Below are 24,071 nucleotides of genomic sequence, written 5' to 3'. Positions count from 1 at the left end.
TTCTTTAAATGGCATCTACTCTTCTCGTATCATCTTCCTTTTCTCCCGCTGGATGTTGGCCCCGCTATTGCTCTCGGTCTACTCCCATCAGTATCAACACTGACTTCCTTTCATTTGCCCAAGGAAATATATCCTAAAAAATATAACTAAGAGTGACATCAAAGAGTTTACTGCCTCTGTTTCCTTCTAGGATTTGTATGGTTTCGGGTCTTAAATTTAAGTTTTAAATCCATTTTGAGTTTATTCTTGTACATGGTATAAGAAAGTAGTCTAGTGTCATTCTTTTTACATCTATCTGTCTAGTTTTCCCAGCACTATTTATCGAAGAGACTGTCTTTACTCTATTTTCTAGATTATAGATTATAATGTAGATTAATTGATCACATGGGCATGGGTTTATTTCTGAGCTCTCTATTCTGTTTCATTGATCTATATGTCTGTTTTTATGCCAGTACCATGCTGCTTTGATTACTGTAGCCTTGTAGTATAGTTTGATATCAGGTAGCATGATGCCTCCAACTTTGTTCTTCTTTCTCAAGATTGCCATGGCTATTTGGGGTCTTTTGTGGTCCCATACAAATTTTAGGATTGTTCTAGTTCTGTGAAAAATGCCATTGGTATCTAAACTAACTTGCTTTTCAGTCCATTTAAACTTCCCTGCAGCATTCGATGCTGTCGATCTTCTTGAAGCTCATTGTTCTCTAAGCTTCTGTGACCCAACTCTTCCCAGGGTTCTAGACTAGCTGCTGGTGCCTATCATGTTCCTGACTCTTCTGTCTTGGACCGACACCTCTTCTCACTCTCCTTGGGTAGTCTCATCCTTCTCATGGCTGCTTTTACCATCTGTGAGCCGAATCCTACATTCTGTATTTCTAGACCAAACTTTTCTCCTGAACTTAAGACCCCCGTAGCCACTTTATCTTGGCTGTGTCCACTTGGAGGTACCACAGGTGCCTCAAAACTCAGCATGCCCTACTGATCACCCTCTGGACCTGCTCTTCTTCCTGCATTCTTGTCTTAGTCAAAGCACACCCAGATGCCCAGGCCAAACCCTTCAGTCATTGTAGACCCATGCCTGTCCTTTATCTCCTATATCCTCACTCTGTGTGGCCTATGGCTTCTTCCTGTTTTAGACGTCCCACATCTTTCTGTCTCCCCCTACCCCTTCTGCCTGTGCCCAGTCCAGAATGCCATCAAAACATCTTCCAGGTTATTGTGAGCCTCCCGCCAGAATGGAAGCTCCATTCAGACAGGGCTTGTGTCTGCCTTGTTCTCTGTTGCACCCCCAGTGCCCACCACAGTGTCTCATGCTAAGTAGATACTCAGATGTTTGTTAAATGAATGAATGATTTCCCTGCATCCAGAATTGCTGCCCCTGGCCGTTCACCAAACAGCAGTCAGGGTGATCTTTTAAAACACACAATATGAAATGCGAAATAGAATGAACCCCATTGCCTGCTATCAACAGTCCAGCCTTGTTACCAGATCATACAGGCCCTTTCTTGGGTTGGCCCTGCGTGCCTTTTCCAGCCCCATTTCTAATCGCCTTGTTGAAAGAAAAACAATGTGGTACAGTGGTTAAGAGCCCTAGAACCATGTGGCCCAAGTTCGGATCTATGACCCACCACTTTCCAGCTCTGACCTTGGATAAATCCATAATCTCTTTGTGCCTCAGTTTCTTCCCCTTTAAAATGGCAGTCACAGTACCTAGCTCGCAGGGTTATCGTAAGGATGAAGTGAATCAATACATGTGAAGTGGCCAGGGCGGCTGCCAGAATATAATCAGTACCAGAGTTTTTAGTTATATAACTAAAAGTTAGTTGTTATGATAACTGTTAGTTCTCACTGTTATCATTGTAGTCCTACAGTCCTACCTCTGAGACGTTACATGGGTTTTTCCCCATCTGAAGGGTCCTTCTGCTCCCTTCTCTTCCACTTATTTCTTTCTTTTCTCCCAGATTTATTGAGATATAATTGATATATAACGTTATGTAAGTCTAAGGTGTACAACATGATGATTTGATGTATGTATATATATTGTGAAATGATTACCACAATACAGTTAGTTAACACATCCATCACCTCACACAGTTACAATTTGTGTGTGTGATGAGAACTTTTAAGATCTAATTTCTTAGCAGCTTTCAAATACACAGTGCAATATTGTTAACTGTAGTCATCGTGCTGTCATTGTGTCCTCAGAACTCATCTTACAACTGGAAGTTTATGCCACCTGCACTTACTTCCCCCACTCCTGCCTCTGGCAGCCACCACTCTACTCTGTTTCTATGAGTTTGGTTTTGTTAGAGTCCATGTATAGGTTATGTATGAGGTTATACAATATTTGTGTTTCCCTGTCTGACTTAGTTCACTTAGTATGATGTCCCTAAGGTCCATCCATGTTGTCACAAATGGCATGACTTCCTTCTTGTTAACACTGAATGATATGTCATTACACACACACACACACACACACACACACACACACACACTTTTTCTTTGCCTATTCATCCATTGACAGACACTTAGGCTGTTTCCATTTCTTGGCTATTGTGATTGAATCCCACCTATCCTTTGACCTGCTGACTCCTGCACAGCTTTCAGGCCTCAGCTTAGGAACCACCTCCTCTAAGAAGCCTTCCCTGATGCCAGGGCGGGGACTGAGATGAGGTGAGCAAGGTACTCGCCTTGGGTATAAACTTTGAGGGAGTAAGGAATGCCAAAAATCCCAGTCAATTAAGATAAATAATATTTCAATGCAATATTTTTTTAAAAACCAAGATCATGCAAAATATCCATGATAACAAATATTATTAACATTTTAAACACCAACAGGCCCTGATGGCCAGGAGTAGGGTCAGACAGATGAGGTGAGTCGTGTAAGTGCTGTTTGGACCTGGTCTTTATTAAGTTTTAGTTTTTTTTTTTTCCATGTTGGATTTGATTTATATGCATTAATTTTGATTTTCTAGAAGATATTGCACTCAGATATTATTTGTCTTGGTTGCTGAGTTTTTGGGCCCCCCTAAAAGTTTGTGACCAAGGTTAGTGCTCATTCCCCAGACCCTATTTGGAGCCCCACCTTCCAAGCTTGAGGTAGGTGATCCTTCCAGCACATCCACAGCACGAATCACCCTGCGTCATAAATATCTGTTCCTTTGTCTGTATCATGACTAGATTGTTCAGCCTTTGAGAGCAGAGCCCATATCCAGATCTCAAGTCTCTAGCACAGGTACTGTCACACAGCAGGTGCTCATTATATGTTTCTGGTAATATCGACGAGAAATTGGTTGGGTGTGGGCCTTGTCTACACAGTGGGGAGGACTGCACAGATTTCTTTTTTTCCTCTAAGGACACTGGTTCTCATGAGTTAATCACACCCTCAGACTAGCTGCTGTGGGCAGGGACATAGGCAGGTGTACCCCACATTTATATCTTCTATAGCATGGCAGGGTCTCACTAGGAAACATTACATGTCTTGGGCAGTAGGATCCAGCTCTGTCTTCAAATGCTGGGTAACTGTCATCAGGTCTCAGAATGCCTGCAGTGAGTCCTTGCCAGGGTTTCGAATCCCAGAGAGAACATGTTTGGGGACACCTGGAAGGAGGGCCTTGCTGCTTGCTTCTCCAGGTTGATTCTTCAAGGGCCACTTCCTCCATTCCTTTAGACACCCTGGAGCTCTGGGACCTAGAGCAAAGGGACCACCTTCTCAGGAAGGCCTCAGTGTATACCCTCCCCCAGCCCTGGCATGAGGAAAGCCAGCTTCGAAGGAGGGTTCAGTTGTGCTTTCAGCAGGTGCGTGTGTAGAGAGGGTAAGGCCAAGGGGACGTGTAAGATGAGAGGTGGGTGAGCTGGTCTATACCTGAGTCTTTAGACCTGTCAGGTGGCATGTTCATTCAGACCCCGCTCCTTCCCCTACACCCAAGGACCTTAGATGTTTGACTGAGATCACACACACAATGCCAGCCATAGCGTGCCTGCTTCTGCCAGCTCTTAGTGGTAGGCTGGAGGCCCTGGTTTGGGGTTAACATGAATGCGACAGCCAAGTACCCATTCATATCTGGCAGTGCATGGGGCTAGCCTGATCAGCCCACAGAAGCCCAACAGTTGTGATAAGAAAGCTTTCACAGAATCATTTCTGTCAGGTCACACATGACGACTTCAGGGACTCTAGCTCCTGACAGCCCATAATGGTGTCTACAGAAAAGCCAGGGTCCCTTTGGCCTGACAAGCCCGGGAAGGTGTCCAAATAACATCCCATTACTTCAGCCCCCTCTCTCTCGAATCATGGGACTCTTACAGACCTCACCTCACCATCTGTCACTTCATTCATTACTCCCTGTCTTTCCCGCAGGGCGCCTTCCTCCCTGGGAACAGAGTTCCTCCTGCTCCCCTCTCCTCCTCCCTCCCCTCTTACCTCTTCCACCCTCATCTCTCCAAGCACCAAACACAGGGCTACTGGAAGCAGGGGTGGCTCTGGAGGAAACTCCAGGGACTTGACCAGGACAGACTCCTTTCCTGAAGTATCTGGGTCCTGACTAACTCTCCCATGAGACAGCCAGCTCATCATGCCCCCTGAGTCCAGGCCTGAGAGCTATTCAGGGAACCCAGTCTGTGTCTCACTCAACACTGTCAAATCAAAAGAACTTAAAAGCATAGCTAATGAGTCATTTGTTCCATTTTCCATGCTACCATCTCAAATTATATATATATGCACATTAATGAAATTGCTTTCATATTAGAAAGCAGCAAATATTGGTTCTCACTTACTCTCTGGTTTGGAGAAAGGCAGGCAGCAAAGTGTCAGCTGCCTTCTCGTCTCGTGCTTCTTTTGCTGCTTAGGAATGGATGGCATTTAAGATCTATCAAGTGACGGTAATTTGAATGCATAGTCAAGTTCAGTAAGGAAGTCTCCAAACTTTGGGAGTTATTAACTGGTAGGATAGGTATCCCACAAAGAATATAGACCCACCTTCCCAGAATGAAAATATCCTAGGACACCTTGTATGGACACAAGTCTCAGGCATTTGATATCTAGAATATATCTAGAATGATATCTAGAATGATATCTGTTTCCTTGGCTGCTGCGTTTAAACGGGACATGCAGGATTTCTCATTAAAGATCCTACCTGTGTCACTCTGATCACTGACTCATGGCAGGGGAGCTGCAGGGCGTATCATATGGACCTCCAGCTCCACGAGAGGAGTGAAATCACCTTTCGTCTCTGTTTTCTCACCTTCCTGTCTTTCAGAGATCGAGCAGGGCAGCTGCGGTGATCCTGGTGTACCTGCCTATGGCCAGAGGGAAGGCTCCCGCTTTCACCACGGTGACACTCTCAAGTTTGAGTGCCAGCCTGCCTTTGAGCTGGTGGGGCAGAAGGCAATCACGTGCCAAAAGAATAACCAGTGGTCGGCTAAGAAGCCAGGCTGTGTGTGTAAGTGAGCGGGGAGGAGGCCAGTTTGGGGGTCTCCACTGAGAGGCAGGGGCCCTTTTCCTCTCTAATCCCGGGGCCCCGACCCTGAGAACCTTGCAGGTCGTAACAGCAGCTTCACTCTGGTTGGTTTCTCCTATTCTTCACAACATGACTGGTTGGGTCCTCATTTCCAGCAGTAATGTAGACCATAGCACTGGGAATGATTGTTCTTGACACTTGGGGACCTTCTTCAATGCTGTCTTAACCCCTCTGGCGATGCTGGAGAGCAAGACAGAGGCCACTGGGGCTTGTTCCACCAGACTCAGACCCAGACTTGCCCTCCTCGCCCTTGTTGCTGCCAGTGACATCAGGTAGTCAAGCCAGAGTGTAAAGGACTGGCAGGTGTGTAAGAGTGTAGATGCTGTACCAGCCTCGGGGTATTGTGGGAAATCATGGCTTTGCCAGAATATAAGACGTTTCCTCAAATTGCTGCCTCTTAGATTGGATTTAGGGAGGGATGGGGATCGAGCTATCTTTGGATTATTGATCTTTTGGCGAAAGGGTTGGAATCGAGTGCTCTGTTCTATAAAGATAATAAGGAGACTCTTCTCTCTTCTTCTTAGTTGGTATGACCATTCTTTCGGCGCAAATAGTACTTAAGTGCAGGGTCCCAGTAGGTTTGGGAAGTGTGAGGGGGCTGTGTGTAGCTAAAGGTGGAGCAGGCTTGGTCTCCGCTGAGAAATCAAAGGTTCCAGCTTCTCTGGGCTGTCAGCTCTTCTCCTAACCCTCGCCGTCTGACTTTCTCCATCTCTTCCAGTCTGCTTCACTCAGGGAAGGGCAGACAGCCTGACCCTCTGTTCCTCTATCCCACTTCGGCGGGCTTCTCAGGGCCTCTGAGTGCTGACGCTAGAGAATGTGGCCCCTCGGGGCTGAGGGAGGGAATAACAACACCACTGACTGAGAGTTTGGTGTGTGAGTTGGTGAGTCGGGTCATACCATGGTGCTTATATTTTTCCAACAATAACAAAAAAAAAAAATCACTTCGTTTGGTTTGACAAAGCATTTTTGAAGACTTGTGAATTTATGTAAAAATTCTTGCCGAGGTTTAAAGATCAAATCGCTCTTAGATACACATTAAACAGATCACCCTTATTGAAAATAACAAAATTGCATGAAATCTGCCCATCTCTGTGACCTGACGTGGCTAGAATTTAGACAGTGTTAGCCTTATAGCACATTTGGCACTGAGGGGACCTGGAGGGCCGGAGAGATTAGCAGGGAGCAGTTCGGGGCACACAGGAACAAAGGGTCTGACAGTCACAGAGATCAAGCCCAGGTAAGAGTGGGTGGATGGGGTGGAGCTTCACGAGGCAGGTTGAAGGCAGGGCCTCAAAAGGTAAAGATACTGGCTGTGGGAGTCCCGGGTACCATAGGGGCTGCATCTCTGAAATCTGTCTGTATAAATCAAGGCAGGGAGAACTGGAAAGTGTCAGGCCTCTGGGGTGGAAAGCTGGCAGGAAGGAAGTGAGTAGCAGAACCAGCCAGTTACTTGGGAGCAGGATAAAGTTCTCTGTCCCACAAGCAGAATGCTGCCTGGAGTGCTGTCACTCAAGTCCTCCCAGGGTTTACTTGACTCTTTGGCTCTTAAGAGTAGTTTTAGGAGATCTTTCTAGAACTTCGAGAAGGATAGAGGACCCTGAAGGGCTGCCCAGCAGTTCCTTGGTTTTCAAGAGCATGGCTGGCAGCTTCCAGTGACTGGGCACTGCTTACAAACGTCTGAGAAGAAGACAGAGCTGTCCTGACAAGGGTCAAGTGATGCTTGCTGTGGTTTAAAATAAGGAAGAGGAGCCAGAGGCTTGTTGGTGAGCACTGTGAAGCAGGCGTTCTAGGAGGCCGGCATGGCGTTTCTTCTTCCGGATGATTCTGGAGTATCGGGGGATGGCGTCCCCAAGGCAGTCCCATCACTCAGGTTTTTCTAGTCATTTGGATGTAACAGAGCACAGCTTGAGTCTCAAGGATGCTGACTTCAGTGGAGGAGGCCAGAGAGCGCCAGCTGGCCCCATGCCTTTGCACCACATAGCAAGGTCGCATTTGTATTTCATGAAGGTGAGGGAGCGCCATCTGTCAGCTCTCTACTGAGTACCCAGCCCCTAAGCTGATGCTTCCATAGGTTCTAGGCTTTGCCCTCAGGGAGCTCACTATCTAACTGGTGGCCAAAGGATGGTGATAAGACAGTCTCTGTGCACCAAGATAACTTTGGATTCAAAATCTAGAGCCTCGTTTCTTTGTCCTAGCTCTGCTTCATGACCGTGGCCAGGACTTCTCTCTGGATTTCGATTTACTAGTCTATCTCAGAGGGTAGCACTCCATTCTGGCTCCAAAAATTCCAAGCCTCTATGGTCTTATTTACAGAAAAAGATAACCGTGACATGACCCATTCTCACATTTTCCACAATAAAAGCTTGGAAACCACTTCCTAAAGTGGGTCATTTACACAGCAGGTCATACTTTGATTGAGGGATAATGTTAAACTTTGACGTTCTGCTCCTGACCCCAGATCAAATATATCATACTGTGTGATCAGTAGAAAAGGGACAACATCTGTAAGCCCTCTATAAAAATATAAAATAGTACAGTCAGTCTCTATGTTTTATCAAGCAGTCATGAATGTAAACACAAAAGCACCTCTAGCAAAAGTCAGCTTATGTGTCCTAAGTTTTACCACACAAGAGTAACAATAAATATTAACTTAATACTTAGCAAACAATACTGTTCTTTCCTTCTGAGAATTATGAAGGGGACTGGGGAAATATTTGATGGCTCAAATTTCGAAAAAGTGCAAAGCAGTGCATTGTTCTTCTCTTGAAACATTTTCTTCAAAAACAGTTCCTTACAAGGGAATTGCCCCGCCGTGACTACACAAGTACACTCTTTCCTTCATGTTTCAAAACATTTTCTGTAGCCAGCAGAGACTTCAGAATAATTTTGTTGGCTTTTGAGCTGCCCTCACAGTAGTAGAAGCTCAATAGATGGTCTTTTTTCATCTAGGTTTTAAAGAAGGTGGTGTTTCTAACAGTGAAAAGCATATTGGAAGAAAAGGTGGAGCCAGCTTCTTTCCCCTCTCTCTCTTTTCCTCCTTGGCTAGTTCACATCTCCAGGGATCACTGCTCAAAATCAGTTAGTTAGAAGTAGTACCACTTTCCATCCATTCAACGATTCTTACTGAGTGTCTGCCTTGTGCCTGAGCACCACGCATTAGATTCACAACTTCTGAGTCTCTGCCTAGGAAATGTGCTCAGCTTGATGTCCTGGGGAGAAATCTCTGGCCAGGCTGCACATATTCTTCACCTTCCCAGAAGCTCTAACCTTTCACCCCCTTACTTAGAATAGAGAGCCTTTCCAGCACAACCATGTCCAGTGATCCCTCCACAAAAAGCGATACCATAAGGAATACAAATAACTCTGACGGTGGTTTGCGCAACACTTGCTGCTTTGTTGACAGACTAGCAGAGTGCTTCACACATCTAAGGAAGCCAGGAAACCAATTATCAGTCCATTAGCAGCCACTTTCAAAAGAAGTTTCAAAACAGCCTTCACCAGGGATATGCAAAGACTTCACAAATGCAAGCTTGCCTTCCCCATTTTGCAAACCACCATGAGAAGGTGTGAATCCTAATTGCTCGGTTTCTAATGTATATGGCATATGTGTGAAATGTGAAGGCAAGGCCTCCTGGGATGTATACAGCACAAGTTACAAATCAGCAGCCGAATCTTAAGAGACCAAGAGAGGGAGAAGTGGGTGCTCAAAGAAAATGTTGCAGAGGATTCAGAGTTTGAACCAAGCCTTGAAGAGTTGGGAGGTAAAAGGGAATGTTCTGCATAAGGATGCTGTAGGAAATAGTCCTCTCCTAGTTCCTTCCTGGCTCTTCCTCCCTGAGTTCTTCCCCATCCCCTCCTCCTGGACACACAGACACCCATAGCTGAGCAAAATAGTGGATTGGGTCACAAGGTCACCAGAATTCTCAACCTCTGCACTACTGAGATTTTGAACCAGATAACCCTTTTTGTGGGGGGCAGTCTTATGTATGACAAGATATTTTAGCAGCATCCCTGTCCTGTACACAACTAGAAGACAGTAACACCACCCCTTGCCAGTTGTGACAACCAAAAATGTCTCCAGACATTGCCAAATAACCCCTGAGCGGGTAAAAAACCACCCAAGATTGAGAACCACTCGTCTGGGATGATTGAGTCTTGTCAAATTCTAAATATGAATAAATCTGGGTATTTGCATGTTAAGTAGGACTACACTAAACTAGAGGGCATATAGAATTAAGGCAGTGAGAAAGCATGGGGTAAGGGAAGATGCTGATATTTATTAAATGTTTTATGTCACTGGGAAGATATGACTGTTCCCTACAACTTTATGGAATATTTATCCTTTCATTTTAGAGATGAAAACAAAAGTCAAGGAGATAAAGTAACAAGCTCACTGGTTATAGAACCATTAAGTGATGGGCTAGAATTTGAACTCTTAATTGGCAGAGCAGGCTCCTACTCCAAATCCTGCGCCAGGTTTCCGGAATCGAAGGGGTCATTTGCAGCAGGGTGGACAAAGAAGTCTTAGGACAAAAATGCTAGGCCAGAGTATGGGAGCTAACTGTTGTCTGAGTTACTCCCATGAAGTAACAGAGATTGACAAGAGTTCAATTCATGAGGGCTGGATGCATAACCTTTGTCGGAACTATGCTAGTATTGTATACCGATAAGCAATATACCAGTGTTGAAGCCTTGTCCTAATCTTTACTTTTCTCATTCCTCTATCCATTTACCCATCCATCTTTGTTTTATTGAGCACCTACTATGTACAAAGTCAACTGCCTAAGAGGGTATGACTGTTCCTGGACAAATTCTAAACTGGGGAGCTTCTGGGGGTGATCCTGCTCAAGATGACGGGGGGATTTCTTGTTGCCATGCCCTATATAATATGTATAACTCTATTTCTAGAAGTATCTGGAGCTCAATACCCAACACAAGCTTTTAGTACATTCTGTTATTAAAAAGTTGAAGTAAATTTAAAGGGTAAAATCAAATATTCTTAATTTCACTTCCTTAAACCAAAGCCAATTTCAGCTATTTTTTTTATTCTTACCCACTTATACACATATTTCTTGTGGTTTTAATCAAAGTGAACATACCATCTCATATTCTGTGTGTCTTAAAATTCACATGATGCTTCATATCTTGCCATATTGCTACATGTCTTTTACAATTATCATTCTTAATATCTACGGAATATTCTGTCTAGTGGATGGGCCATGACTTCATCAACCAATCACGTTCAATTACGTTCTACAAGGCTGTAATGACCATCCTCGTGGATGTGGCTGTTTTTTTTCCTCCTCTTAAATTATTTCCTTAGGATAAATTTCCAGGAATGAGTCATTGAGCCAGGGTATGAACGTTTTTTATAACTCTTGATGTATATATTCTTATATTGCTCCCCCAAAATGTTGTGCCAGTTCATAATGCCAGTAACAAAAGCTCTAAGGTTAAGAATAAGATTCATATAATACGTGTCCTTCTCATCTAGAAACATGGCATATTTCTCCTTTATGTTCATCTACTTTCTAAACATAGCGACTGTGCCTTTTTTCATGGAGGTCACATATATCACTTGTAACCTTATCAGCATAGCCAAACCTCCAGTAGTTGTGTGGCCTTTTAAAAATTGCTGGTTTAAGAGGTATAAGTTGCATATATCCCTATAGCACAGCCTCGTCAACTTCTGCAAAGTGCCAAATGTTGTGATAAGTGCTACAAATCCCAAGATGAATTGGGCAGAGTCCTTGACCTCAGAGAGCTCATTCTAACATGAAGATAGACATAATTATGTAAATTAAAGTGTGCTCTTGTGATTCAAAATTTAGTTTTTCAACTAGAAAGTATTAGTGATGCAGACGCATTTAGGCTCGCTCCCATGAAGACTCATTCTTTCATTTAGCACTGATTCATTGAGTGTTTGCAAGGCAACAGCCCCTCTTCTCATCCACCGTAGATACACGTCATCAGTGCTAAATGCTTGGGCCTGAAAGGTGGGAGAACAGAGTCGGGGCCCTGGTAAAAAAGGAAACATCCAAGTGGCAGTACCGGGGTCTGAGAGAAACCATATGTTTTGTGCCTGTGCAAAAGAGGGTGTTCGTTGTATGTGCTGATGCACACATACATACGCATGTGCACACCTGTGCACACACACGTGCACTACCAGTCTAGGTACTTGGTTTGCAGTGGTTCCCAAAGGGGTTGGCTGCTGCCACATGTATGTTGAGTACAGGAAGGGAGGAGGAAGTAGGGTCTGGAGAGAGACTGCTGGGTAGCTATGGGCCAGAGGCATGTCCCTGTGGGAGCAAGATGTATGAAAGGGGTGTCAGGATTTCTATCACAGGATCCTGGACAGAGACTCCAAGGCTGGCCCTTCACCAACTGGTCTGAGTCTGGCCCTGTCCAGCAAGGACACGGGCCCTTTGCTGTTTCCTGTCCCTTTGTAGCAACTGTCTGTACCAGCACGTGGCTATGAGAGCATCGTGTTGGCATTTTCCTTTCCAGTTTGAAGGCACTCTTTTTATATTGTGGATAGAAACTCTTTATGGTACTAGATATGCATGTTTTCTCAATCTCTTGTTTTGCTTTCTTTCTTTTTTAGTTTTGCTATTTTGCATTGTACAGTTGTTTTACATTTTTACGTAGACAAATCTCTCAATATTTTTTACTTCTTTTCAAAGCCGACAAAGTTATTCTGCCACAGATCTGAGAAACAGTTTGTTCTATTTTTGGTTATTTCTCGGTAATTTGATTTTTTAAAAATATAATTTGTTAATCCATCTGGAGTTTATTTAGATGAATGTATAATATTGTGCAAACTATTATGCAGTTTTCCAACACAATTTATTAAGTAATTCATTTCCCTTTTGATTTGAGGGAAATGAATTGTTTTATCACATACCGAATCCTCAAATGTAGTTAAGTCTATTTCTTGAGTCACCACTTTGTTCTGCTGCTCTATTTCCATCTTAGCACCGGTATTGAATAATTTTAATTGTTGTTTTATAATATGTTCTAATATCTGGCAGAGCTGGAAACTACTCCTTCTTCCCTTAATTATTTTCTCTTTCAGAGTAGTCATTGTTATTCTCATCTGTTTGTTGTTCAAGATTAATTTTAGAAGCATTTTGTCAGAGTGAAAAAAAAAAAACCCTATTGGGGTTTTGTATGTGTGCTCCTATTAAACTATAAATTAACTTGAGGGAAATAGGCGTTTTATAATACACAGCTTTCCCATCCAGAAACATGGTGTGTCACTCTTTTTGTTCATCTACTTCCATTTTTCTAAATATAACAGCTTTATGGCTTCCTTCATATAGGTCACATACATCACTTGCTACCTTTATTTTTAAATAGGCAGGTACATCACTTGCTACCTTTATTTTTAAATAGGCAGATACAGCCTCAACGCCCTGTGCACGGGTGAAGCATGCCCTGTGTTCTCTGCTCTCTGTGGCCGAGCCCTGGCACTCCCTGTAAACATACAATCCCAGATTTTCCAAGACAAGTGCAATTTCGAGCAACCTTTCCTTTGGCCCAGAAAATATGATCACAATAGCTAGAGGCCTTGGAAATTGCCTTTTTCAAATATTTGGAGCCAGAATTGGGATCAGCCGAGGTTTGAAAGTGTCAGCCTCACTTTAGTAAATAAAATTCCTAGGATCTGCTTGAGATCAGGGCCGGGGGGCTGCAGGGCTATGTGAGCTTCCTCTGCTGATGTGATGTTCTCCTTATTTCTCTAGGCTTCTTTAAAGGTCCCATTAACCCACAGGTGACCCCAGGAGAGAAGCAGGGAACCTGGGCATTGCTTTGGTCCAAATTTGTATTTCAGGCCAATTCTTGGAAATTGAAAACCAGCATGGGTAGATCCAGGACCCCCTTCCTCTCTTACCTGCTCCTCGAGAACCTGGACACTGAAGACCTGTGGTCTTACCGTGCTAGTGATGTGCAGAGGTGGGGAGTGGGAAGGGCACCTGCTCTGTAGAAAGACCATCACCTCCCCACCCCTAGTAATCCACAGGGGCCATTTCCTTGAGCAGAAAGTGCATGGTGGTGGCTGGAGGTGGGGAGGGTATCATTCTGCTCCTGCACTGAGGGAGTGAGCACTGCGGTCATGGCTGGGAAGCATGCTAGGACCACAAGGGCAGCATGGGAAGGGTAAGCAATTCTGATGCAGCAGGTCTGGGACGAGGCCCAGGAATTATAGTTCTGAAAGTTTCCTAGGTGATCTAGATGCTAGGCCACATTTGTAAACCACGAATATGGAAAACCTACTGTGTGCTTGTTGCTTGTAGGGGAGTTTGGGGTCATACCTGAGAGGCTTGGTCCCCTGACAAGATGGCAGTCCCTTGAGGCATGAGGCTGTGACACATGTGGTGATATGTCATTTTTATGTAGCTGAGGCTGAGGCTGCCATAACTCAGTCGTTATGATGGTGGTAGCCTCCCGGGGTCCAAGGAATGTTGACCTCCGTGATGATATCCCAGCGAGGACTGGGGTGCAAGGTCTTAGACTCTGACATTATAACTTGATGTTGCAATTGCCTGCCTCTGACGTCATTTGAATGCAGCAAAGCATAGAGAGGAGAAGCTGCTGTGCACAGAGCACTGTGCTTAGCACCGGGAGAGTAACAGGCATGATTCCAACATGGCTCTTCCCCTCCAAGAGCTCATAATCTGGTGAATATGACAAGCACATACTTTTATTACAAAGTAGTCTTTGAATTATTGCAGTAATAGACGTGGCCACAAAGTGCTACCAGCAAGTAAGAAAGAAAAATGTATTCCAACTGGAAGGTTCTCAGATTTCTTGGAGGATCGTAGCACAGGCAGAATTTCAGCCCAGATCGACCCAGGAATCTGTCCAGAACTAAACTGCGAACATGGCTTAGCACAGGACCCTGTCCAAAAAACCATGTTCCTTCAACTAAGAGTTCTGGGCCAAGGCATCTTGAGACTACAGCTTCTTGGGTAAAATGGGAGCTGGAAAAACTGACCAAGCTTTAGGAGTCTAATCCTGGGCTGGGACCTCTCCTGGTGAGGGATTGGGCTATATCTGCCATTCTCACTTCAGCTTTCACCGTTGGGATCAGTTCTTTTCTCTCCGTAAAATTTTCATTTATGTGTACACCAAGTGTGCTCCCCTGGCCTCGACACAGGCCATGCCTTCTCCATTGTGCTCTGCCATGTCCGACTCAGAAAGCTATCAAGGGGACACAGAGTTTCACTAACCAGGATCTGTTTTCATAGCTGCTGGCTCAGGAGCTGGAGTCTGCGGCTCCCCTATTCTGCGAGCCTCTGGGCAAATTTGTCATTTCACTGGGTCAGAGTACAGCCCCATCAGTGCTGGATGCTGTGGGTTCCTTGGGCTCTGTGGCTCCTGGGGAAGGCACTCCTCACCTTTTCTAGCGCTTGGCTTCCTAGCAGAGTCTTGGCCTACACCTCTTGGTATTTGTTTTTCCTCCAGTATAAAGGGAGGAGACACCCAGGAACAGGGCTGCTGCCCTAGGCTATCTAATTAGCTTCCATCTTGCTGTGGGAAGAGGCGAGTCTCCCCTATGGTCTTGAAGGTAGCTCTCTCAGGCTAACTATAAACTCCCCCCGGATCCCTGTGGATTCCCCTGGAAGGAAATCCAAACACACTTCCTATGACTGTAGTAAGCGGCCACTAAGTGCTGTTTTCCAGCCTTCAGTGGCTGGCGGTCTCAGGTATGACTGGGCTTAGGGTGGCCGGGTGTGTGGCTGGCTCCAGACTCCCTGAGGGAAGACGCTCTGCTGAAACAGCCTTAGAGAAGATGATGGAGCTTTCTGGCATCTGAGCCTATCAGGGGCTCAGGTGAGGGGACAGACCCTGAGGGCCTCAAAGACACAGTGGCTGTCGGGGATTGAGTGTACACCTTTCTTGAAGTCCCCTGGGCTAATGGGGAGGCTTGGGCTCCTGGGTTATATCATGCCAACATACTTTACTCCACAGCTAATACCTGTGTCTGGCTGACTAGGGTAATAAGGACAGCTAAAGCTAACCCCAGCAGGGGGCACAGAGGCTGACTGAAATCTACCCCTGTGGCCGGGAGAAAACCCTGCGACTATCACTTGGGGGTCCTGGGGTTGGGCACAGACAGCTGTGCGACTTCACAGCAGTGAGAAGCATTTTCGAGTATCTTCGCCTGGCACATAGAGTGGATCATCAAGCCAACCATTATTCACCCCACGTGGCACGGCTCATCAGAATCCCAGACAAAACTCAAGAGCTCAAGGTACCCCCTTGCAGCTAATAGGCATGTCTCCTTTCATAAGCTGGTCTTCCCACAGAAGGTAGCACCAAGTCATAGTTAGCGACCAAGCAGTCAGTCATCCCTGCGAATGAGGAATTGTGTCAGAATCTTCCGGATTTGGAGTTACCCACTTGTTCATTGAGGAGAGGGACGATGGAGCAGAGAGCAGCCTTTTAGTCTAGAGTCTTGCTTGGTTGAGGACTAGGCTATGCCGGGGGTGAGAGATGGGAGGACAACACTCTTGCTGCCTCAGTAGGAGATACACGGAGAAAAAGTATGTGTGGAGACACGGCGGCAGCAGAACTGGGAAATGCCTCTTTCGAATTTAACAAAAATTGGGTTCACACCTCCCATGTGCCCAAGCTTGGTGCTGCACTCGAGGCCTTCAGATGCTTCATCACAATGAATCTTCACAACAAAGATGTGACTTAGACATTGTTAGTCTAATTTTTATACATGTAGGAACAAACTCAGTGAGGTACTGCACCCTTCCCCCTCCAAACATGGTATAGCTAGTAAGTGAAAAATGATAGGCAAACCCTTGATTTTTCAGGATTCACATTTGTTCCAACGTTAGGATTGGTTTGGTTGTGTATATTTTCCAAAGAATTTATGATCCATTCTCAAGGCAAAAGCTTAGCCCCAGGAGTATGGACTCAGTTTATGGACTCAGTTTTTTCCCAGGAGGGCAGAGCAGGGACTCTCTTCATGCTTTGTTCCATAAGGTACCAGACCTGCCCTGGAAGCCAGTGACAGGATGTCCTCAGCCAGCAGCTGAGCAGTCCTTAAGAGCCCAGTTCAGAGCCTGACCTTGGCCAGGACTTCTAAGCTGGTCTAGAGGCCCAAAGGCTGGAGTATGCACTAGGAATGTTTTGGGTGGACATTATCCCAGAGGTGTGGCAAAACCAATCATAGCTGTAGGATAATTCTAGGCAATGGTAGTTTCCAGAGGTTGGACAGAAGATGGCATTGTGCTGATAAGCAGTCAGTTTATACCAAGAATCTATCCAGCTCCAAGGAGGTACTGGGAACAGGATCTACTCATAGGATTCAAGAACCCAGCAATTGTCAAACCCCAACCAGTGAGCTTTGGATTAAGATTCCAGTTCCAGAAGGGGATTGGATTGTGAATGAGGAGCTTGAGGCAGAAGCTACTCCCTCAGGGTAAAGAATACTTTCATGGAAGGGGAATAAAAGGACCATGAGTGGGGGTGACCATACATCACTATTAGCTTAGGACAACCCCAGCTTACATATGTTGTCCTAAGGTAATTATTAGCAGTACCATCTTTCATTCTCAAAAGTGTCCCAATTTGGGCAGTATATTGAGTGGTCTTCCTAACCATGACCCAACAGATGTTATGTGCCAAGAAAGGAATTGGTCCTCAGCAGAGTGCTTTGGGATGCTGAGGGTAATCTCTGAGCAAAGGGTCTATGAGGTGCTGTGACTGACAGCTTCCTACCTCTCCCCTCATCCCATGCCACTCTCCCCTCACTTTCTCTGCCGCCCAGACACTGGCCCTCTTTCAGATCCTCAGATACTCTAATCTCTTTCCTACCTCAATGCCTTTGTACTTTCAGTTCACCAAGTTGGAAGGTTGCTCAGGAGGCTGGATCCTTCTCATGGCCCCTAAAATTGTCATCTCTCCAGAGAGACCTTCTCTAACCACCTTGTCCAAAAGAACGATCCTTTACTTTCTGATTTCTTCATATGCCCTTTCATAAGCAGGAAGTCTTATTTTTGCTCTGGCATCAACAATCCAAAAATCTCAATGGATTGTAATAACAAATATTCATTGCTTGCTCTCATCCTGTAAGGGCTGTAGGTTGGTTGTAGCTCTGCAGGGCTCTGGTGGACACTACATAGCCTCTTGTTCTGGGACCAGCGTGAAGAGTTATAGCCAAGGGTAGCTTAGGCATTGTCTAAGTCTGGGCAGAATAGCACAAACTGGGTAGCTTTTCAACAACAGAAATTTATCACTCACAGTTTTAGAGTCAGGAAGTCTGAAATCAGGGTGCCAGCATGGTCAGGTGAGGGCTCTCTTTCAGTCTGCAGACTTTTCCCTGTATCTTCTCATGGCAGAAGGGGTCTAGGGTTCTCACTTTCGTAAGGCACTGTCTAATTCCGAGGGCTCCACCCTCATGACTCAAGGACCTCACCTACTACCTTTGGGGATTAGGAATTTTACATGGATTTGGGGATGGATAGAAACATGTACACCATAGCAAGCACTGAGTGGGATGAGTCTGGTATACAGACTCTATGACTGTGGCTAGGAAGGATAAATGGAGGGCAGGAAGGACCCACACCGCTCAACAAAAATGATATTTAACAGAGTTTTCTGGATGGACGGGAGGAAAGAACATTCTAGAAAGGGAAAATAGCCTGGCCAGGACATGGGTTACCCTTGCACATGTGTAGAGCTGTAAGTAGTTTAATGTGGCTGGTATGTCAGGGGCTGTAGGGGGCAGAAAAATAAAAATAAAAGAGATTGTCAAGGGCCTTAGGTCTTTGAGGGTCTTTTGTGTCCTTTTGAGAGGTTTAGGCTTTATCCTCTGTACAATAGGGAGTCTTTAAAGAATTCCGAGCAAGGATGTAATATCATGAAAATTTGTGATTCGTGAAATTCACTCTGAAGGCAATATGGAGAGTGGATTCAAAAGGAGTGAGATTTAAAGCCAAGAAACCAGGTAGATTATTGCAGTAGGAAAAGGTCCTCAATTTAATAGAGGCGTGATGAGGATGTGACAAGTCCAAGAGATATTGAGGAGATAGAATCAACAGAAGTTAGTTACTGATTGGATATGGGAGTGAGGGAGAAGGAGCTGACGTATTTTGCTTAGGCAGCTGGGTGTTGTCATTCATGGAGAGAAGGAATGAAGGAGGCTTAAGAAAATAGATAAAATGTTCAATTCTGGACATGCATTAGAGGTGCCAGTGGGATCGCCAGTGGATGTACATCAGACCATTTCATACCAAGTCTGGAATGTGCAGAGAAACTGACGGCTAGTATTTCTTTGGGAGGCAATGGCATAAAGGGGAGCAGTTGGGGAGTGAGAGGAGGCCTAAGGAGAAGCCTGTAACTTGGCGATGGCAGGGCTGAATCATTCGTGGATGCCAGGGAACGTTCCAGATCCTAGAATCTAAGAGAATCAGGTTTGGGGAAGAACACCAGGAGTTCAGTTTGGGGTATATTTAGTTTAATTGCTGTGATAAAATCCAAACTTTTTATCGTCATCAAGACTTTTGCCATCCTCTCCGATTCTTCTCTTGCTCCTAGCTCCATGGTTCGCCTTGCCTCTGCCACATTGGCCTTCATCTGTCCCTCACATACACCAAGTCCATTCCTACCTCAGAGCCTTTACACTTGCAATTCCCTCCACCTGGAGTGGTCTTCCCTTAGGGCGGCTGACTCTTTGTCATCAGGCCGCTGTCTCAGACAGGCCATCTCTGACCCCCTTATTGAAAGTGAGCCACCCCCACTCCATTCACTCTTTTTCCTTTTGCCCTGTCTTACGTTCTTTGTCACTTATTAGAATGTAAACTTCATGAGGACTGAGGACTTGCTTATCGGTCTCGTTGGCTGCGAACTCCATACCTAGAGCAGTGACTGGCACATAGCGGGTGCTCCATTAATGCTTGCGCTGGGTTGAGACGTTTGAAAGACCATTGGATATACAGGTCTGGAGCTCAGAAGAGAGGTCTGTCTTGAAAGTATATGTATAGGAGTCACGTGTGGGGTGGGGCGCTCTAGAGAGAACATGTAATATGAGAATTTACCCTGAAATAGATCCTTTCAGGGTCATCTTCTTACATTGTAAAAGTCGGGTGGAAAGCTTTTAAATCACTGTGAATGGGGCAGCTAGAAAGACAGAATTCTGGAACACAGAGCAAAAGTGTTTCAGGAATGAGAAACGGATCAGCTCTGTTGAATGCCCTGCTAATCTTGCTCAGGACACCAGCGCCCAAGTAGGGTCTGCCTAGGTGCTGGGGATTGGATTGGACCTCCCACTTCCCAAAAAGAGGGAATGCAAAAGTTGAGCACAATCCATGGCTTTTGGATTGGATTCCATCAGCTATGGAATCCAATAAGAGGACATGATGTATGCTTAGGAAATATGTAGCCAGTATTGCTCATTTATCTCTGATGCTCCTTTTGGAATGTATATAAGTTTCTAGAAGGCATCCTCAGTATTCTCAAAGAGAACCGAGTCTTACCTTAATCTTTATAAGGATGAGCCCTGCTGGATGACCAGTTTCACCCCTCATGCATGTGACTTTGAGAACCTCACACAGTTTCCTCGAGCCCAATGAAGTTAGATGATAACTTTCACCAGCTCCACTGCCAGAGACGATGTTAAAATAACTCAGATGAAAATTACCATACACTGAGCTTCTGAGCAGAAAGAGGCAAAAGAAATTCAAGGGTGGTTTTGCAGAGCCTCTGCTTCCAGCTCAGCTATAACATTAATCAGCAGAGCTGCCTCAGTTTACTGATCCAGAGACACACAATGAAGCAAGAACGATCTGATTAGACCTCTCCTGCTTGGGTGAGCACTGCTAAAGAAAATCATCCATCCAGGCAAATTGGCGCTGCTACAAATTCATGGTCACCAATCTCAATCAAGCCTGCAACAAGACCTAGCAATCCATCTGTGTTTCTCAAGCATTCTCCACTCTCCAATCCATGAACCACCCCCTCTCCTCACCTTGCACTGGCGAATGACTTTGTCTTCCACCACGCAGGCAACATCTTCAACTTTTAAATACCAGACACCAAGCCTGCACATCACCCCCGTCCCCATCCTCCCTTTCACCTTCCCACCTTTTCTAACAGAGATGCTCACTCCTCTCTCGCATCAAAAACCAATCCCCTTATAGATTGTACATCCCATTTAGGTTTTAGTTCAGGGACCTTCAAGCACCTTTAAACTGACAGTAAGGAATGCAACACAGTACACACTCACATGCACACTCGCACATAATCGAAATGCAGGATTCACAAACAGTACTTACCTTTACTTCCTGTAATATACTCGGATATTGTTCATTCTCTTCCTTTGGTTTTTACCTTTTTTTTTTTTTTAGCATCCAACTCATGACCCACCACATTGCTTTTATGACCAGTCACTAATGGGCTGCAACCCACGGTTTCAAAAATTTTGCTATAGACCCTCCTTCACCTCGCTCCCTCTCAGAACTTTACGCCTAATGTGATTCATCCTCCTCCTTCCGTCTCTTCAGTCTCTTCCGTTCTGCCAGGTCCTTTCTATCCACATTTAAATTTTATTCTCGGGTCTCTCTTATCTTAAAAGTAGAGATCTTCCTAACAGCCCACATCTCCTTGCCTGTTATCTTATATCCTTCTTTCACATCTAGACTTCTTTGACAGGATGTCCACCCTCGTCGTGTCCATTCCTCGCCTCCCGGTTCCTTGTCACCACGATCCATTCTGACCTCGGTGTCCACCACACCTGGGAACTGCTCTTACCGAGGTCACCGATGAGCCTCTTGTTGCTGAAACCCGCTGGGTTGTTTTCTGCCTTCGTCATGCCCAGATGCTCAGCTGTATTTCAGAACAGACAGCCCTTTCTTCTTGTGGAAACCACTCCTGTTTTTTCCTCCTACCTTTTGGCTGTCTTGTCTCCACATGCTCTGCCAGCTTCTCTCCAAGTTTCCACATGTTGTTTTCTGTTTTTGCCAACTTGATAGCTCTGCTGTTTGAAGTTTTTGTTTTCTAATAGTACTGTACATTTTCTCATACCTATATTGACCAACGTAATTCTTTTGTTAGTCACCTCTTAATTTCCTTGGCCTATATTTTATGAGTGTGTATCTTTGTACTGAACTGTAGATTGTGATATGTTAAACATAGTAAATATTTAACTGTAATAACTTGCGAATACTTTCTCTCCATTTGTTCCTTACTATTTAGCTTTTATTTATGGTGATTTTTGAAATCCAAACGTTTTTCATGTCTATAATTAAAAATCTCATTTCTCTTATGATTTCTAACTTTGGTATAATGCTAAGGAAGTCCTTTCCTCACCTCTGAGAGTATATGAACATTTTTTCTTCTAGTACTTCTGTGGTATGTTAAGTGAGGTGTTGGTTCTAAACAACTGCTTAGCCATTTGTCCAAGCATCCTTTATTAATCAACCAACCTTTCCCTTAATTTGAAAAGCCCCCTTCATCACAGGCTAAATTTTTAGATGCCCATATCTGTTTCTGAATTTTATTTTTTGGTTCCATTGAACTCTCATTTGAAGCTAATATAATACAGATTTATTATTACAGCTTTAGAATATGTTTAATATCTGAGTTGGCAAGCCTTCCTTCCACTGGGAGAAAGTAGGTGTCATGGTTGAGAGCTTGGGCTCTGGAACCAGCTTGACTGGATTCATATCCCAGTCCCATGACTTACATGCTGCGTGACTGTGGGCAGGTTACTTGAACCTGGACTCGGCTTCTGCATCTGTATCTGCCTGAGAGGGTTGCTGTGAGGGTTCATGAATTAAGACATATGATGCTCCTGCAATGCCAACTAGCACCTCATATGTTATTATTCTTCATCTCTAGAGCTTGACTGTTTTCACCTGTTTATTCCAACAGATGGATCTTATCATTGTTTTAAGTTCCAGGGGAAAAAAAATGGTGTGGGTCTTGCCTGGAATTATGTTAAATTTATATAATGATTTGAGGATAATTGTCATATTAACAACCTGAACTCATCAACCTACCCAGGAAAATAGTTTGTGTCTCATATTTTAAATTTTCTTTTCCGCTTATCAATAAAGTGTTGTTTTCATTACATAGGTCATGTTTATTGCTTTAGGGCTGAATTTGACTCACTAGTACTATACATATAAGATTTTTTTTATACAATGGGTGTATTGGTGTGCGAGTGGGTGGATGTGAATATGTGTATCATACATACTATTTTATGGGAGTATTTGTATCAAAATTAATTTAAATGGTATCGCTATTATAGTTTGTTTAAAATTTTAAAGCTCTGGCCATGACACCAGAGTATTTTCTAAGTATTTTCTAATTTCCTCAGGTTTTTTCCTTTACACAATTTTGGTAATTTAAAGTTATTGGGAGATTCTCCATTTTTGTCAAGATTTCAAATTTATTAGTATATTATACATACTATTCTTTCATAATTGGCTTATCTCCTTAATTATATTATCCTAGTTCTGTTTCCAAATCTCTCTTTTTATTTCTTCAGTGGACCAAGGGAAATTAATCTTTTATTGGTCTCTTCAATTATTTTTTTCTTTAATTTTACTAAGTTTATTCTCCCTCTTCTTAATCTTGTTTAGTTATTCTCTTTGTAACTTTTCGAGTTTAAACACTCATATCACTTATTTCATTTCTTTATTATTTAATAATGAATATGGCTATGAATTTGCTCTTAAATATGGCTTTGGCCTAGTATCATTATCATTATTATAAGCAGTCTATATTGACAGCTTTTATTTCCTCTTTGAACTAAAGAACTTTTTTAGGAAAAAGATTTGTGAATTTTCAAGTGATGAGGATTTTTCTTCATTCTTTTCTTACTGATTTCTAGTTTACTTCACTGTGAACAGAAAATGTGTCCCAAGAGTTTTTGCTTTGTGGAGGAGTTTATGGAGGTTTCCTTGCAGCCTAATATAAGTTCATTTCTGAAATATTTTATGGGCACTTGTAAACAAAGCGATGTTCCTTGTTTGAAATTACAGGGTATCATATAACACATACACACTCGTCGTATTTTACAGATCCTCTTTATTTACTTGTGACTTCAGATGAGTATATTTTTTTCCAATTCTTATTTTTTTAAAAAATAGTTCATTTTGTCTGTTTCAGTGCTTTGGGGCATAAAGTATCTTTGTTTCGGAATGCGAGTATCATCCATTTTTTAAATATCATCTTTGGATTTTGTTTTGCTTTGTCAGGCCCCTGGTAATTGAATTATCATTTTGAAAGCAGTGAAGCCAGCAGTGACAATACCAGAAGAAAAGATAATAAAAGAGGGTTTTTCAACAAGCTCCTTTTATTTTCTATTCAAGATTATATTAAATAATAATCTGATGTTATGCACAATAATTATGTATCCATTTACTAATGAGTTTTCTACCCGTGTTATTTTTCAAAAGTCTGCACTGTGTGAGAGCCCTCTGATTTAAAGGTTTATCCAAGGTCAAGATCCATTTGCACAACCTAGTTAACCACTCCCAAAAGGGGAAGGCCACTCATCTCTCTCTTTTAACCTAGATGATTGATGATTGATAG

The 24,071-nt window shown here is 43.8% G+C and overlaps 1 protein-coding gene across 7 annotated transcripts in view; it reads left to right on the top strand.

The window, feature by feature from the left end:
- CSMD2 (CUB and Sushi multiple domains 2) overlaps positions 1-24,071 on the top strand; it is a 545,384-nt gene that overhangs the window by 325,233 nt on the left and 196,080 nt on the right. For 6 of the 7 annotated variants that reach the window (XM_039837028.1, XM_039837026.1, XM_039837027.1 and 3 more), the window contains one exon: positions 5,253-5,435. The exons of the other annotated variant lie outside the window; for it this stretch is intronic. In XM_039837028.1, the coding sequence (XP_039692962.1) occupies positions 5,253-5,435 (183 nt within the window). The remainder of the gene's footprint in view (positions 1-5,252; positions 5,436-24,071) is intronic. 7 annotated transcript variants of the gene reach the window in all.

The sequence above is a fragment of the Pteropus medius genome, unplaced genomic scaffold (assembly GCF_902729225.1).
Source record: "Pteropus medius unplaced genomic scaffold, Ma_sr-lr_union100, whole genome shotgun sequence".
NCBI classification, from domain to species: domain Eukaryota; kingdom Metazoa; phylum Chordata; class Mammalia; order Chiroptera; family Pteropodidae; genus Pteropus; species Pteropus medius.
Note: the sequence above shows the minus strand (reverse complement) of the source record. Positions and strands in the feature narration are given on the sequence as shown.